At 38.9% G+C, this 16,645-nt stretch overlaps 1 protein-coding gene and 1 pseudogene across 2 annotated transcripts in view; one reads left to right on the top strand and one right to left on the bottom strand.

Annotated features, from left to right (window-relative positions):
* DNAH12 (dynein axonemal heavy chain 12) overlaps positions 1–16,645 on the top strand; it is a 244,273-nt gene that overhangs the window by 83,568 nt on the left and 144,060 nt on the right. The window contains 10 exon segments of the mRNA XM_030926675.1: positions 866–987; positions 1,083–1,365; positions 4,184–4,303; positions 5,680–5,836; positions 6,069–6,241; positions 12,497–12,649; positions 12,919–13,095; positions 13,097–13,159; positions 13,764–14,009; positions 14,361–14,480. Of these exon segments, the coding sequence (XP_030782535.1) occupies positions 866–987; positions 1,083–1,365; positions 4,184–4,303; positions 5,680–5,836; positions 6,069–6,241; positions 12,497–12,649; positions 12,919–13,095; positions 13,097–13,159; positions 13,764–14,009; positions 14,361–14,480 (1,614 nt within the window).
* Positions 9,872–11,606, bottom strand: LOC104660180 (annotated as a pseudogene). Its single transcript, XR_747679.2, has one exon. The product of XR_747679.2 is annotated as an elongation factor 1-alpha 1 pseudogene (transcript).

Here is a 16,645-nt window from a genome sequence, read left to right as displayed (position 1 = left end):
CAGTGCACATACTCCATAGATGTGCATCCACTTTTTCATCTGGCATTCAATTTAAGAAATAACAATTTATTCCCATGCTGAATGAAAAACTAGCTGTGCTGGACTTACTGCGAGTCAATAGTGCACTGAAATTCATGAGTTTTAAGGATTTTGCTTTACCTGTTGACTTCATAATCTTTGTGAAACATGATTTCTTGTAGGTCAGAGATCAGCAATTTTTTTCTGCTAAGGGCCAAGTAGTAAATATTTTAGGCTGTGCGGGACAGGTATTTTTTGCAGCTACTCAATTCTGTTGCTGTTGCAGTGAGAAAGCAGCCAGAGATAATATGAAAATGAATGAGTGTGTCTGTGCTACAATAAAATTTTATGGACACTGACATTTTCATATGTCACAAAATATTCTTCTCTTGATTTTCTTAACTTCTGAAAGTGTAAAAATAATTTTTAGATTACAACCCATACAAAAACTGACAGCAGGCTGGATTTGGTCTGCAGGATGTAGTTTGCCAACTCCTTGCTGTAGATTGTTACATTTACGGTTGACAGTAGTAAAAGTAAGAATTAAATCGAGCACCAGCCAAACAGACTTTTCTCACATCATTCAAAATAATATAGGAGAAATGACAATATGCATGACAATCATAACTTGTCATTTTAACTAGTGTCCTTGGATAAATATTTAACTCATTGAATTTTAATAGTTTTTACATGACAAAAAATTTCACTGCAAATTTTATAAACCTTTGACTTTTTTTGCAAACCTTTTAACATTAAAATATTTTAATGTATAGTATAGATTGATATTTAAGTCTTATAATTATATCTGGCATAAAAGTGCTGACTTGAATGAATGTGTTTCGTTTAGGTTCTTGCTGCCACTTCTTTAACAGGTTTATTGGAAAAACTGCAGAATTGCAATGAACTTTTGGAGAAAATTATGAAAGGTCTTAATGCATATCTTGAAAAGAAACGTCTTTTCTTCCCTCGGTATGATGGATGATCAATTGTGCTGTAATTAAAAGCATTTTCTTATGTGTGATGAATTATAACTAAAACGTTTGTATTTGCATGTTTTTCCCTAGTTTTTTCTTCTTATCTAATGATGAAATGTTAGAGATTTTATCAGAGACCAAAGATCCTCTTAGAGTTCAGCCACATTTAAAAAAATGCTTTGAGGGCATTGCTAAATTGGAGTTCCTTCCCAATTTGGACATTAAAGCCATGTATAGCTCTGAGAGCGAGCGAGTGGAGCTGATTGCACTCATTTCCACATCTGCAGCGCGGGGTGCTGTGGAAAAGTGGCTCATTCAAGTGGAAGACCTAATGCTCCGGAGTATTCACGATGTGATCGCTGCAGCCAGGCTGGTGTGTTTTCTAGGATTTGATGTATACCCTATATTCTGCAAATGCTTTGTTTAAGAGGTTTTGAAAACCAGTAAATTAACACTTAAAGTTCTTACTATTTTACATCGTCTATTTTCTTTAATTCTTTGTTTCTAACATTATTATTAATATAATGATATTGCTATGAATTGATAATAGTATATGATTGTTATAAAAGAGGAAAGTTATTATGAGAGAGAAAAATAAGAGGTATATAATTTAGAATGGGGGAAGGTCCAGTGATAGGCTATTAGAGGAGGTGATGTTGAAACTGAAATACAAAGGATAGGTAGGAATTAGCCAGGTAAAGAACAAGTGAGAGCATCTAGGTATCCTATGTAAAGGCCCTGGGATCAGAGAGAACTGGGGATTTGGGAGATCCTGAAAGAAGACAAATATGTCTGGATAGAGTAAGCAGAGTGGAGAGTAAAGTAACATGAGGTTGGAAAGGAAGGCAGTTAGGAGTTTGCATTTTATTTTAAATGCAATGGAACAGCATCTAAATATTTTAATCAGGGAAGAGACATAGTCTGATTTATATTTTTATACCACTATGGCTATGGTATAAAGAATAGATTAGTGGAGGTGTGAAAACAGGAAGGCAAATTAGGAGACTCAGATTAGCTCAGATGAAAGATGATGTGGGCTGGTTTGCCAGAGATTCAGGTTCAAAAAATAAAAACCAAAAATAAAGGAAAAAAGATGTGGTCTGTTACTAGGCAAATGGCAGAAGATATGGAGCAAAGTAGAATATTAGAAATAAATTTTGTAGTTAATTTCAACAGGTCTTGATGATGAACTGGTTGTAGAATACAAGTGTAAGCAGGGGGAGGTCTCAAAAATCACTTTTAGGCTTCTGATTTGAACATATGGGTGGCATTTACTCTGGGTGATTCCTGGAGGAGAAGCAGGTTTGTGGAGGCTTAGGGGAAGATCAAGAGCTCAATTTTAGATATATTAAAATTGAAATGCTATGAGCTAGGCTAGTGGATATGTTTCATAGGCAAACAATCCTGCACATTAGCACATGCAGATCTGCAGGACAGTTCTCTTCAGATATGAGTGGTAGATGCATGACCTAGTTCACGTACTGCATTTTACACTTAAACAACTACTTAAGAACTCAAATAAGATGAACAAACATTAAAGGGAGATATGTAATAAATTTGAAAGAAAGATAACACTTGGCACTACATGTATCTCACTTATGTTAATTCAATTAACCTAATCTTGAATGATAAACACATGTATTTCTGCCTTTAGGACCACAAAGGAGCAGTTGTAAAGTAGTAGAATAGTTTTAAAAGGCATCGAAGCTTTATATTCAGCAACTCACTATATGTGAGTGACTGTTCTTTTTCCTTCACTGAGAGTCCTATGAAGCTCATCTTCTTGTGGTGGCTATTGTGTTCAGCTTCAGTGTTCCTACAGACAAATCTTGACTTTTTCTCTCCTTTTACTATTTATGATTCAAAGCAAACTAAAACACATAGGAAAGAACCACCATTGTCCATGAAAGTATTTCCTTAATTAGTATAGAAATTGACCTTCTGTGAACCTGGCAATGGCTCTCAGTCACCATTCATCCTTCTTTGAAGCTTAGGTCAGCTTATCATTTGCATTTATTTCTAAATATGACTAAGAAGCATTTTATAACAATACTGATATCCTATTTTAACATTCTTATATATATGATGATCTTATTTTATTGAAAATATAATTTGCATTAGCATCAGCTTCAAAATTCATTCTGTAGTTGTTTTCAATTTACAGTTCAGATCTGCTAAAATCATTTACTGTTAAAAAAAAAAGCTATTTTTAAAAAGATTAAACCTCTCCCTCCATAAATACATTTAAATGCATTTTGAATATCAAAGTGTTAGAAAAAATGAAAGTATACCTTGAATTCAAAACTACAGATTGTTCAATTGTACATAATTGAACAAATATATAATTGTGAAATTGTATGCCCTGGTCATATAAGTTTTCAGAAAAACTATGGATAAATAATACAAGGGCACTATTAGTGCAGTTTTTAACTATATTGTATAGTCTCCTTTTCAATTAAATCTTGGCATCAATATACATAATCTATTTGACTAGTTTGTTGTTGTTGTTGTTTTTGAAACAGAGTCTCACTCTGTCACCCAGGTTGGAGTGCAGTGGCGTGATCTCGGCTCACTGCAATCTCTGCCTCCCGGGTTGAAGTGATTCTCCTGCCTCAGCCTCCCTAATAGCTGGGATTTCAGGTGCCCGCCACCATGCCCAGCGAATTTTTTTTTGTATTTTTAGTAGAGAGGGGGGTTTCACCACATTGGCCAGGCTGGTCTTGAACTCCTGACCTCAGGTGATCCATTGCCTCGACCTCCCAAAGTGCTGGGATTACAGGTGTGAGCCACCGCACCTGGCCTTGACTAGTTTTTTTTAAGTTTACTAAAATTTTTGTATTTTATTATGATAGAAGTAATAGGTATTCTATATGGAAAACTTGACAACTCTCCACAGCAAAGGAACATAAAAATCACATAGAAATCAACTTCCAGAAGAATCAACAGTTAAATCTGCCCGTTATTAACATGTTGGTGTTGGTGTTTATCTTTCCATTCTTTTATAAATAAATATTTTAAAAACATAATAATTACAAAATTTGGAGGGAGTCTTTTAGTCATTTAACAATTTTATGACTATATGATATTCTAGCCTATGTAGGTACCAAATATTGCACTTCTCTATTGCTAGATATTTAGCTATTTTTTCTCATGCAGCCTTTTAAAGTTAGAAATTTATTTTAATTGTTCAGGCTTATCCAGAATCTGCAAGAAGAGACTGGGTTCGAGAGTGGCCTGGCCAAGTTGTGCTTTGTGTTTCTCAAATGTTCTGGACATCTGAGACACAGGAAGTTATAAGTGGTGGGACGGAGGTAAAGCATTGTGTGCTTTTAAGTAACATCATTCATTCCAGGTTTTGTTTTATTTTATTTTATTTTATTATTTTTAGAAATGAGGTCTTGCTATGCTGCCCAGGCTGGTCTTGAACTCCTGGCCTCAAGAAATCCTCCCACTTCAGCCTCCCAAAGTATTAGGATTAGAGGCATGAGCCACAGTGCCTGACCCCATCCCATGTTTCTTAGTTAGCTTATCTATTGTTTGCAAAGACAATACATCTGTCAGTTTCTATATATAATCTTAAAATTATAACTTCATTGAGAACTTGTTCTTTTTATTTTTTTTTTTGAGACGGAGTTATGATCTTGTTGCCTAGGCTGGAGTGCAATGGCATGATCTTGGCTCACTGCAACCTCCGCCTCCTGGGTTCAAGCAATTCTCCTGCCTCAGCCTTGTTCCAAGTAGCTGAGATTACAGGCATGTGCCACCATGCCCGGCTAATTTTGTATTTTTAGTTGAGATGGGCTTTTTCCATGTTGGACAGGCTGGTCTTGAACACCCCACTTCACGAGATCCGCCTGCCTTAGCCTCCCAAAGTGCTGGAATTACAGGCATGAGCCACTGCACCTGGCCCGAGAACTTGTTCTTAATATTTTAGTGGGCTTAGACAAAATCACTCACAAAATTCATTTCTCCGTGTGTGTGTGTGTTTAGAGACAGGGTCTTGCTCTGTCACCCAGGCTGTGCAATGGCATAGTCATAGCTCAGTATAACCTCACACTCCTGGGCTCAAGCTATCCTCTTGCCTCAGCCTCTGAATAGCTAGGACGACAGGCACACACCACCACATCTGGCTAATTAAAAAAAATTTTATAGAGACAGGGGTCTCTCTGCTTTGCCAGGCTGGTCTTGAAGTCATGTCCTCAAATGATCTTCCCACCTTGGGCCTGGCACCATGGCTCACGCCTGTAATCCTAACACTTTGGGAGACCAAGGCGGTTGGAACACTTGAGGTCAGGGTTTCGAGACCAGCCTGGCTAACGTGGTGAAACCTCGTCTCTACTAAAAACACAAAAAATTAGCCAGACCTACTGGCACATGCCTGTAGTCCCAGCTACTCAGGAGGCTGAGGCAGGAGAATCACTTGAACCCAGGAGGCGGAGTTTGCAGTGAGCTGAGATCCTGCCACTTCAGCCTGGGCAACAGTGACTCTGTCTCAAAAAAAAAGAAGATCCTCCCATCTTAGCCTCCTAGATGCTGGGATTATAGGCATGAGCCACCACGCTTGGACTCATTTCCATATTGAGATAGATTAAGAAGTCAGAATTGTTTTATAAAAGGCTAAATATATAAAAATACATGTTTTAAGTATGATATGACATCAATTAGATTGCCTTTTTTTATTTTGTAGGGATTAAAGAAGTATTATAAGGAACTTCAGAACCAACTGAATGCGATTGTAGAGCTGGTAAGGGGAAAGTTGTCTAAGCAGACCAGGACCACTCTGGGGGCTTTGGTTACTATTGATGTCCATGCTAGAGATGTGGTCATGGACATGATTGAAATGGGTAGGTGACTTTTTCTTTGATTTTTAAAGATAAAATGTTGATAGCATCTGGAAACAAAGACTTGTACTATATGTATTTTTCTCTCAACAGAATTTTTTTAACACAATCTTTTTTATAAGTTGGCAAACATGAATTATTTTTTAATATTTGCTGTTATAAAAGATAAAATACTTATTTCAAAAATTATTTCCATGTAAGGATCATGTGTCTTATTTTACCTTATTTTTTCTAGGTGTCTCACATGATACAGATTTCCAGTGGCTTGCTCAGCTCCGATATTATTGGGAAAATGAGAATGCCCGAGTTCGTATCATTAATTGCAATGTAAAATATGCTTATGAATATCTTGGTAACTCACCTCGACTTGTCATTACACCTCTAACTGACAGGTGTTACAGAACGTTGGTATGCTTTTAAATTATCTTAATTCACACATTAACAATTACTTTTTGCTGTAACGACATCTTTTCTCACTTGTCTTACCTGCAGTAGTTGAATACAGTTATCCCTTTCTAATCCCAAATTCTCTTTATGCAAAATTATAATAATGAATATTTATTTCTGGGTGCTTTTGTAGCATACAAGACATTTTACCGTATGAAAATTGTGAGTCACTCTGATTGGGGGTAATTAGAAAAAGGGAAGTATTGACAATATAATGACTAAACTGGAGCTTTGGAAAATGGTATCAGTTTTTGCAGTGGAGTCTTGGGAGAGATGACAGGAAGATGAGGAAAGTACATTTGGGCCTTAGGACACCAAATTAGTGCTGTTAAATAGGATGGAGAGATGAAATGTATGGGTGTGGTGCTGAGACCTGAGATCCAGAACTGAAGCTATGGAAGACAGAGCTGTAACTATAAAAACCCTGGGAATGTGGTTGCTAGATAAAATACAGGATTCCCAGGTAAATTTGAATTTCAGACAAACAACAAATAATTTTTTCATATAAGTAAATATGTCCCAAATATTGCATGGGACATACTTACACTAATAAATTATTCATTGTTTATCTGAATGGTAGCCGTGAAAATTACCCAAGTCACATGAGACCAAAATATGTTACCTGTGGAGCATATCTATATCAGTACGAGACTGCAGCAACCTCAATTCTTACCTCCTCAGAAGAAAGAATTCGACTGAGGGGCATAAGGCGGAAAGAGACTGAGGCAGGGTTTAGAGCAGGAGCGAAAGTTCATTAACAAGCTTTAGAGCAGGAACGAAAGGGAGTAAAGTACACTTTGAGGAGGCCCAAGCAGGTGACTTGAGAGATCAAGTATGCAGCTTGACCTTTTGACTTTTATACATTGCCATGCTTCCTAGATCTTGCATTACTTCTCCCCACTCACCCAGCTCCTGAGATCTTATGAGGAAGCTGCTGATCACCAGTTTCAGGTGTTTTCTATTTGTTAGGAGACGGCCCATCCCTGGCATCAGCTGTGACCAATTATTACTTCAGAGAGACAGTTAACAACCCCTGACCATCAACTGGTGGTCACCGGACTTTCCTGGTGTGTGTGGGGTGGGGAGCGCTTTCCGGCTCTGCTCATACCTGACTAGCTAACCACTGTAATAGAATTTTTGTTTTGCTTTGTTTTGTTCTGAGACAGAATCTCACTTTGCTGCCCACGCTGGAATACAGTGGTGCCATCATGGCTCACTGCAACCTCTGCCTCCTGGGCTCAAGGAGATCCTCCTACCTCAGCCTCCCAAGTAGCTGGGACTATAGGCAGATGCCACCACACCTGGATAATTTTTGTATTTTTTTAAATAGAGATGGGGTTTCAGCCATGTTGCTTGCCCAAGCTGTTCTTGAACTCCTGGGCTCAAGCCATTTGCCTGCCTCAGCCTTCCAAAGTGCTGGGATTGCAGACGTGAGCCACTGGATCTGGCTGTTTTTCTGAAATAAAACTGAACTGGGCATTCTGTATTTTTATTTGCTAAATCTGGCAACCCTACCTATGGGAATTGAGAAGGAGCATCAAGAAGTACCACTCTACCTGTGCTGAGTAAGTGAAATTAAAGTGTCTTCGAATGAGTTCTCTTAAAACAGAAATGAAGTGGCAATTCTTGAGCAAAGGATTAGGTAATGTTCTTAGTAAAAACCTGTAGGGAAACAAGGACAGCAGGATGGGACAGTAAAAAGCTAAGCAAAGATGTGGTTTCAAGAGACGTACAGTTGCAGCCTGATCTCACAGGGTGCTCTGAAGCATGAATGGCATGAGTTATTCCACTTCAAAGCCAGCGGGGTCTGGCTTTTGTACCTGTTTAATGTCGTTGACTAAGGGTCACCCCTGGGGCAGGGATATGAGTAAGCTTTCAGGCATTTTCTTGCTGATAAGGAGAAAAGAGCAGCTGTGAACTATTTGCAACTGACACAGCAAATGGATGAATGCAATGGCTGGGTAAAGGGGCTTTGGGTAGGGCAACAATGGGGTCTAGGAGAAAAGATTTCACCAAACTCTTTATTGGGTAGCTGCCTGTGGGCAGGGACTATGTCTGTCTTGTTCTTTACTCTAGTGCTGAACAAGGACACAGTTATCCCTAAATATTTGTTGAGCAGATGAATTCAAGATAGGATGTCATGTCTGTTACCTCTGTGAAGTCAGAAGCTGTGATATGCTTGTAAGGTGGAGGTTAACAACTTTGAGTTGTAAAAATCAGAATCATATTCAACACCTTTTTTTTTTGAGAAGGAGTTTCGCTCTTGTTGTCCAGGCTGGAGTGCAATGGCGGGATCTCAGCTCACCACAACCTCCACCTCCCTGCTTCAAGCAATTCTCCTGCCTCACCCACCTGAGTAGTTGGGATTACAGGCATGCGCCACCAGGCCCAGCTAGTTTTGTATTTTTAGTAGAGATGGGGTTTCTCCATGTTATTCAGGCTGGTCTTAAACTCCCTACCTCAGGTGATCCGCACAGCAATTCTCCTGCCTCACCCACCTGAGTAGCTGGGATTACAGGCATGCGCCACCACGCCCAGCTAGTTTTGTATTTTTAGTAGAGATGGGGTTTCTCCATGTTATTCAGGCTGGTCTTAAACTCCCTACCTCAGGTGATCCGCCCACCTTGGCCTCCCAAAGTGCTGGAATTACCGGTGTGAGCCACCCCACCAGGTCACCTTTTTTTTTTTTTTAATTGAGACAGTCTCACTTTGTCACCCAGGCCGGAGTACAGTGGTGTGATCTTGGCTTACTGCAACCTCTGCCTCCCAGGTTCAAGTGATTCTCCTGCCTCAGCCTCCCACGTAGCTGGGATTACAGGCGTATGCCACTGTAATCACCTGGCTAATTTTTGTATTTTTAGTAGAGACAGGGTTTCGCCATGTTGGCCAGGCTGGTCTTGAACTCCTGACCTCAAGTGATCCACCTGCCTATGCCTCCCAAAGTGCTGGGATTACGGGTGTGAGCCACTGTGCCCACCCGGAATCATGTTAAATGCTTGAATACAACACTAGACATTGAGAAAAACTCTCCTAATATATTTATTATTCATAATAAAGGGAACATGTTTGTGAACATTTTCTTAAAATTGAAAAGGAAGAGCCCGAGGTTTTCAGCAATCAAGTTAATGGGCATTAACAATATGGCATCCATTATAAATTTAAAATAGATAGGCCAGGTGTGGTAGCTCACGCCTATAATCCCAGGACTTTGGGAGACTAAGGCAGGAGGCTTGCTTGAACTCAGGAGTTTGAGACCAGCTTGGGCAACATAGTGAGACCTCTTCTCTACTAAAAATACAAAAAATAAACTGAGTGTGGTGGCGTACACCTGTAGTCCTAGTTAGTCGGGAGGCTGAGGTAGGAAGGTTGCTTGAGCCCAGGAGGCAGAGGTGCACCTAGTCAAGATCTCACCACTGCACTCCAGCCTGGGCAATAGAGTGAGACCCTGTCTCAAAAAATAAAATAAAATGGATGAAGTATCACTGATATTGCATTTTTTACACTAGCTGTCTCTCTTGGATTTTTAAAATAAAATAAAAAATATTTACCATTTTGTGGTTTACTTATTTTTAAAAATAGACCTTTTTTTTCCTCATTAAACTTTTTTAATGGGTCTCAAAATTCTGTGACAAATTTTTGGTCAAGTTGTTTCCATTAAAAAGTACTGATTTTAAAAACTAATAACTTAAAACTGCCACACACATAAAAAAACCAAAGTGGTCCACAAAACATTCTCCTTTCCTTCTGAAGGTTTTACGATGCATTGTTATCGTTAACCAGTCTTTCGCTACTAAACTTAAATGGCCAATTGAAACAAACAGTTCTGAGACCGTTCTTCCACCACTGATTAAGAGTGGGGTGGCAGGTATTAGGGATAATATTCATTTAGCCTTCTGAGCTTTCTGGGCAGACTTGGTGACCTTGCCAGCTCCAGCAGCCTTCTTGTCCACTGCTTTGATGACACCCACCGCAACTATCTGCCTCATATCACGAACAGCAAAGCGACCCAAAGGTGGATAGTCTGAGAAGCTCTCAACACACATGGGCTTGCCAGGAACCATATCAACAATGGCAGCATCACCAGACTTCAAGAATTTAGGGCCATCTTCCAGTTTTTTTTTACCAGAACGGCGATCAATATTTTCCTTCAGCTCAGCAAACTTGCCTGCAATGTGAGCCGTGTGGCAATCCAATACAGGGGCATAGCCAGCACTTATTTGGCCTGGATGGTTCAGGATAATCACCTGAGCAGTGAAGCCAGCTGCTTCCATTGGTGGGTCGTTTTTGCTGTCACCAGCAACGTTGCCATGACGAACATCCTTGACAGACACATTCTTGACATTGAAGCCCACACTGTCCCCAGGAAGAGCGTCATTCAAAACTTCATGGTGCATTTCAACAGATTTTACTTCAGTTGTAACATTGACTGGAGCAAAGGTGACCACCATACCAGGTTTGAGAACACCAGTCTCCACTCGGCCAACAGGAACAGTACCAATACCACCAATTTTGTAGATATCCTGGAGAGGCAGGCTTAACGGCTTGTCAGTTGGATGAGTTGGTGGTAGGATGCAGTCCAGAGCCTCAAGCAGCGTGGTTCCACTGGCATTGCCATCCTTACGGGTGACCTTCCATCCCTTGAACCAAGGCATGTTAGCACTTGGCTCCAGCATGTTGTCACCATTCCAACCAGAAATTGGCACAAATGCTACTGTATCGGGGTTGTAGCCAATTAATGTAAGTGCTGACTTCCTTAACAATTTCCTCATATCTCTTCTGGCTGTAGGGTGGCTCAGTGGAATCCATTTTGTTAACACCAACAATTAGTTGTTTCACACCCAGTATGTAAGCCAGAAGAGCATGCTCTCGGGTCTGCCCATTCTTGGAGATACCAGCTTCAAATTCACCAATACCAGCACCAACAATCAGGACAGCACAGTCAGCCTGAGATGTCCCTGTAATCATGTTTTTGATGAAGTCTCTGTGTCCTGGGGTGTCAATGATAGTCACATAATACTTGCTGGTCTCAAATTTCCACAAGGAGATATCAATGGTGATACCACGTTCCCGCTCAGCTTTCAGTTTATCCAAGACCCAGGCGTACTTGAAGGAGCCCTTTCCCATCCCAGCAGCCTCCTTCTCAAATTTTTCAATCGTTCTTTTGTCGATGCCACCGCATTTGTAGATCAGATGGCCAGTAGTGGTGGACTTGCCCGAATCTACGTGTCCAATGATGACAACGTTGATACGAGTCTTTTCCTTTCCCATTTTGGCTTTTAGGGGTAGTTTTCATGACACCTATGTTCTGGTGGCAAACCTGTTGCGAAAAAGCAAAAATAGACCTTTTTTTGAGCAGTTTTAGGTTCATAGCAAAATTAAGAGCAAAGTACAGAGTTCTCTTATTCCCCCACCCCGCTTATATGCACAGCCTTGGTCACTTAGCCCTACTTCTTCTAAAAGAAGTTAAATTTGAAACTCTCATGAAATGGACTCCATAGTTAGAGCTGACTGTAAATTATGTTTCTAAAAATTTCCAGCCACTATTCCAGTCATTGTGGGGACCCAGGAATAATTAAAATACTGCTGATATTGTCATTAAGCACCTTAAAGACTAATTGATGAGAAAAAAGAATGTACGTAATTAAGTATAATACAAGGTAGAAAGTGATACTACTGGTAATCAGAAATATAGAACAGTTTTATGGGTAAGTAGAAAATGGATAACATACCAAGTGTAAAAGGCAATAGCCAGGCAAATTATAGACAAAATTATATAATAAGTCATCTGTTTCTTTTCCCAATGATGGGTGCCATTTATAGATCTCACTTTCTGGTGTTTTACCCTCTTTGCGGTGAGCCATCCAGAATGTATCATTATTGTCCTCCACAACCATCTCCACAAACACTTCTAATTAAAACCTTTCTGAACCAATTTTACCCCCACAAGGCTAGATTTTGTTTTTAAAGGCAAATGGGATACCTATGAAAGTGTAAGAAGACACGGAAGTTTTGATACATTTTCACTTTTTTGAACATTTTAAAATGCTTTCTCTTTGAGCAGCTAGAAAAATTTGTGCTAAACATTAACTGAATAATGTAATTATATAATGGCTTCTCTGAAACTATGGAACAGACTAAATCCATTTGGTAAACAAGTGTCTGTTGATTTTTTAAATTTAAGCATGGATTTCTTTTCACATGTATTTTTCATTTCAGATAGGTGCTTTCTATTTAAACCTTGGAGGTGCTCCAGAGGGGCCAGCAGGCACAGGAAAAACTGAAACCACCAAGGACTTGGCTAAAGCTCTTGCTGTACAGTGTGTGGTGTTCAACTGTTCTGATGGGCTAGATTATCTAGCAATGGGAAAGGTAGTTAAATTGCTGAATCAATAATATTAAATGTTACAAACGTACAGCTAGGTCTAATTGGATAAATGGAAGCAAACTCATGTTTAAACATATGAATGTGGTTTGAATATTATTTGGACTTTCATTTTAGGAGTAAAGACCTTGTTTTTATCCTTGGAACTTTTACTGAATTTAACTTTCAATTTTGACTTAAAGTGTTAGATATTTGTTTTAAGAGATGATATCCTTTTCTGAGAAAAAATTCACTTTCCTTTTTTCTTTGTCCTTAGTTTTTTAAAGGATTGGCTTCTTCTGGTGCTTGGGCTTGCTTTGATGAATTCAATCGAATTGAGTTGGAAGTGTTGTCAGTGGTAGCTCAACAGATCCTTTGCATTCAGAGAGCCATTCAACAGAAGTTGGATGTGTTTGTTTTTGAAGGGACAGAACTTAAGCTCAATCCGAATTGCTTTTGTAGCTATTACCATGAATCCTGGTTATGCAGGACGCTCTGAATTGCCGGACAATCTTAAGGTAATTTTATTTATTTATTTATTTATATTTTTTGAGCCAGAGTCTTGCTCTGTTGCCCAAGCTGGAGTGCAGTGGCATGATCTCGCCTCACTGCAACCTCCATCTCTCGGGTTCAAGTGATTCTCTTGCCTCAGCCTCCCGAGTAGCTGGGACTAGAGGCTCATGCCACCACGCCTGGCTAATTTTTTGTATTTTTATTAGAGACGGGGGTTTCACCGTGGTAGCCAGGATGGTCTCAATCTCCTGACCTCGTGATTCGCCTGCCTCAGCCTCCCAAAGTGCTGGGATTACAGGCGTCAGCCACTGTACCCCAGCCAATATTTTTTAAGAGTGTAAGTTTGTGAATTTAAAAAACCCAGCATAATCCATTCAAAATGATATTTCTTTCATAACATTGTAATTTCCCTCCCAAAACTTATTTAGACATCCAAAAAAATATTAACTGCATAAAAATATTAAAAGTACTACCAAAAAACCTATAGTTTAGAAAAAGGTGCTGCATTTGGAGAATAAGCTTGACAACACCACACCTTGAATGCTTATGCTCAGCTTAAAAACAGCTTCATTTATGTAAATGATATATTTCATTTATTTTATACTTCAGGTTCTTTTTAGAACAGTGGCTATGATGGTTCCAAACTATGCCCTTATAGCAGAAATATCCCTCTACTCCTACGGATTTTTGAATGCAAAACCTCTGTCTGTGAAAATAGTAATGACCTATAGGCTTTGCTCAGAGCAGCTCTCATCACAATTTCATTATGACTATGGAATGCGAGCAGTAAAAGCCGTTTTAGTGGCTGCTGGCAATCTAAAACTAAAATACCCGAATGAAAATGAAGATATACTTGTAAGTATTAAATATATGCATTGTGAAAGTTTCAGTAGGAAGATAATTTTCTTTAGTGAGGTTAATCAGGAACTACAAACAGGCACTTGAGAGGTGTGCTTTGTCTTTTCGTATGAGGTTGAAATGGTAGTTTTTTGGGTTATGTTATTGTTATACTTCATATGAATATGAAGACTTTTTGGCTCGATAAGCATAGTGTTGGCTTTTTATTATAGGGATTCCATAAAGCAATGTAAAATAAACTTTGACTTTTGGCTGGGGGGTGCGGTGGGTCGGGTCGGGTCGGGGCGGGAGAAGTGGGGTTGCAAATGCTGGCAACTAACTTACATTGCACTTTTTGGGTAATTTTAGCTTCTTCGATCAATTAAAGATGTAAATGAACCAAAGTTTTTATCACATGATATACCTTTATTTAATGGAATAACTAGTGACTTATTTCCTGGCATTAAACTTCCTGAAGCTGACTATCATGTAAGTAAACACATGAAAAAGACTTATTCGGCATAATAAATTCATCTGATGACTCAATTGTTTACCAAGATTTATTAAATGAGTGAAATTATTCTGTTTTGAGGAAAATCCCCTATTTTGACCACTTATTGTTAATAACAGTAAGTAAATTTGGGTACCTTCTATTAAATGATACCAAAGTTAACCTGTCAAGATGTAGGTTAAACAGGCCAGGCACAATGGTTCACACCTGTAATCCCAGCACTTTGGAAGGCCGAGATGGGTGGATCACCTGAAATCAGGAGTTTGAGACCAACCTGGCCAATACTGCAAAACCCCGTCTCCACTAAAAATACAAAAAATTAGGCATGGTGGTGTCCCACCACTGTACTCCAGCCTGGTCCACAGAGTGACTGTCTCAAAAAAAAAAAAAAAAGTATTTATTATTATTATTATTATTATTATTATTATTGAGACAGAGTTTTGCTCTTTTTGCCCAGGCTGGAATGCAATGGCGCAATCTTGGTTTGCTGCAAGCTCTGCCTCCCGGGTTCAACCAATTCTCCTGCCTCAGCCTCCTGAGTAGCTGGAACTACAGGCAAGCACCACCACACCCAGCTAGTTTTATATTTTTAGTAGAGATGGGGTTTCTCCATGTTGGTCTGGCTGATCTTGAACTCCCAGCCTCAGGTGATTCGCCCAGCTCAGCCTCCCAAAGTGCTGGGATCACAGGCTTGAGCCATTGTGCCTGGCCGAGAAAAAATATTTTATTTTCTATCTTGTGATTTAAAATACTAGTATGCATACTGTAATAGTATATTACACTATTGGGTAATATATAGTATTGCATACTAAATACTATTGTGTATTTTATTAGGTAGAAATGAAAGTAGTAAAACGTCCTGTAGGTAACATAATAAGGCTTTGTTTCTCAAATTTAGGTAGTATGCTCACTTTATTTTTAAAGGAAACAGTCCTTAACACAAACACACACACAGTAACTATGGGTAGTGATGGATATGTTAGATTGTGGTAATCATTATATAATGTATATGTTTGTCAAATCATCATGTTGCACCTTGAATGTATACAATTTTTATTTGTCAATTAAAAATTAAAAATAACAAAAAGACACAAACCACTCACATTTCCAACTTCATGTAATTTATACATATTATAATGAAGCCTAAATATGTATATACTCATCTGCTGCTTATAGCTGTTATAGAAAACCAAAATACAATTTAAAATTAATTACAGGCCAGGTGTGGTGGCTCACACCTATAATCCCAGCACTTTGGGAGGCCAAGGCAGGTGGATCACGTGGGGTCAGGAGTTCGAGACCAGCCTGGCCAACATGGTGAAACCCTGTCTCTACTAAAAATACAAAAATTAGCTGGGCATGGTGGTGCATGCCTATAGTCCCAGCTTCCTGGAAAGCTGAGACAGGAGAATTGCTTGAACCCGGGAGGCGGAGGTTGCAGTGAGCCGAGATCGCACCATTATATTCCAGTCTGGGTGACAGAGCAAGACTCCATCTTCACCTAGAAATAATAAAATAACATTACAAACAAAACAATCTCAAATTCAATTTAACACAATTAATGAAATAGGTGATATGTGCCTGAAACTAATTTGTCACTTTACGGGAATTTCTATTGTGAAATGTACAGTGAAGATTCTCTTGAGTTCAGCATTTATAAACCACCTTTTGCCAAGTGATGATTCAATTCTTCCACGTCTTCTCTTTACTGATAGGACTGCAACATCTTTTTGTTTGAGCTGTCAAATCATTAAGACATCACTTAACTTAAAGCCATCTTTATTTTTTTGTCTGTTTTTTCAATTCTTATGCTCAAATACTAATATGCATTTTATGGCAGATTAAGGTGACTATCAAGATGATTCAGGATGTGCTAGTATGATTTTTAAACACTGGAATGAAAACATAAAATTTTAATATTTTCTTGAAGAACTCTTATATACTCTTATGAATATAGCAATGAATCCATAGATTCCAGTTGGAAAAATAGTGCTAAATGGACTTTTTGCTTTTTAATGTGTTCTATATTTGTTTTACTGACTTTTAGATTTCAAAAAATGTTTATCACTCCATTTTATCTTCTCTGTTGGCTTTATAGTTTTACCTTAGTGATCACTCCACAGATTGCAGTATATATCCTTGG

This window comes from Rhinopithecus roxellana, chromosome 1 (assembly GCF_007565055.1).
Source record: "Rhinopithecus roxellana isolate Shanxi Qingling chromosome 1, ASM756505v1, whole genome shotgun sequence".
In the NCBI taxonomy this organism is placed as follows: domain Eukaryota; kingdom Metazoa; phylum Chordata; class Mammalia; order Primates; family Cercopithecidae; genus Rhinopithecus; species Rhinopithecus roxellana.
This window is presented reverse-complemented; position numbering and strand designations above follow the sequence as displayed.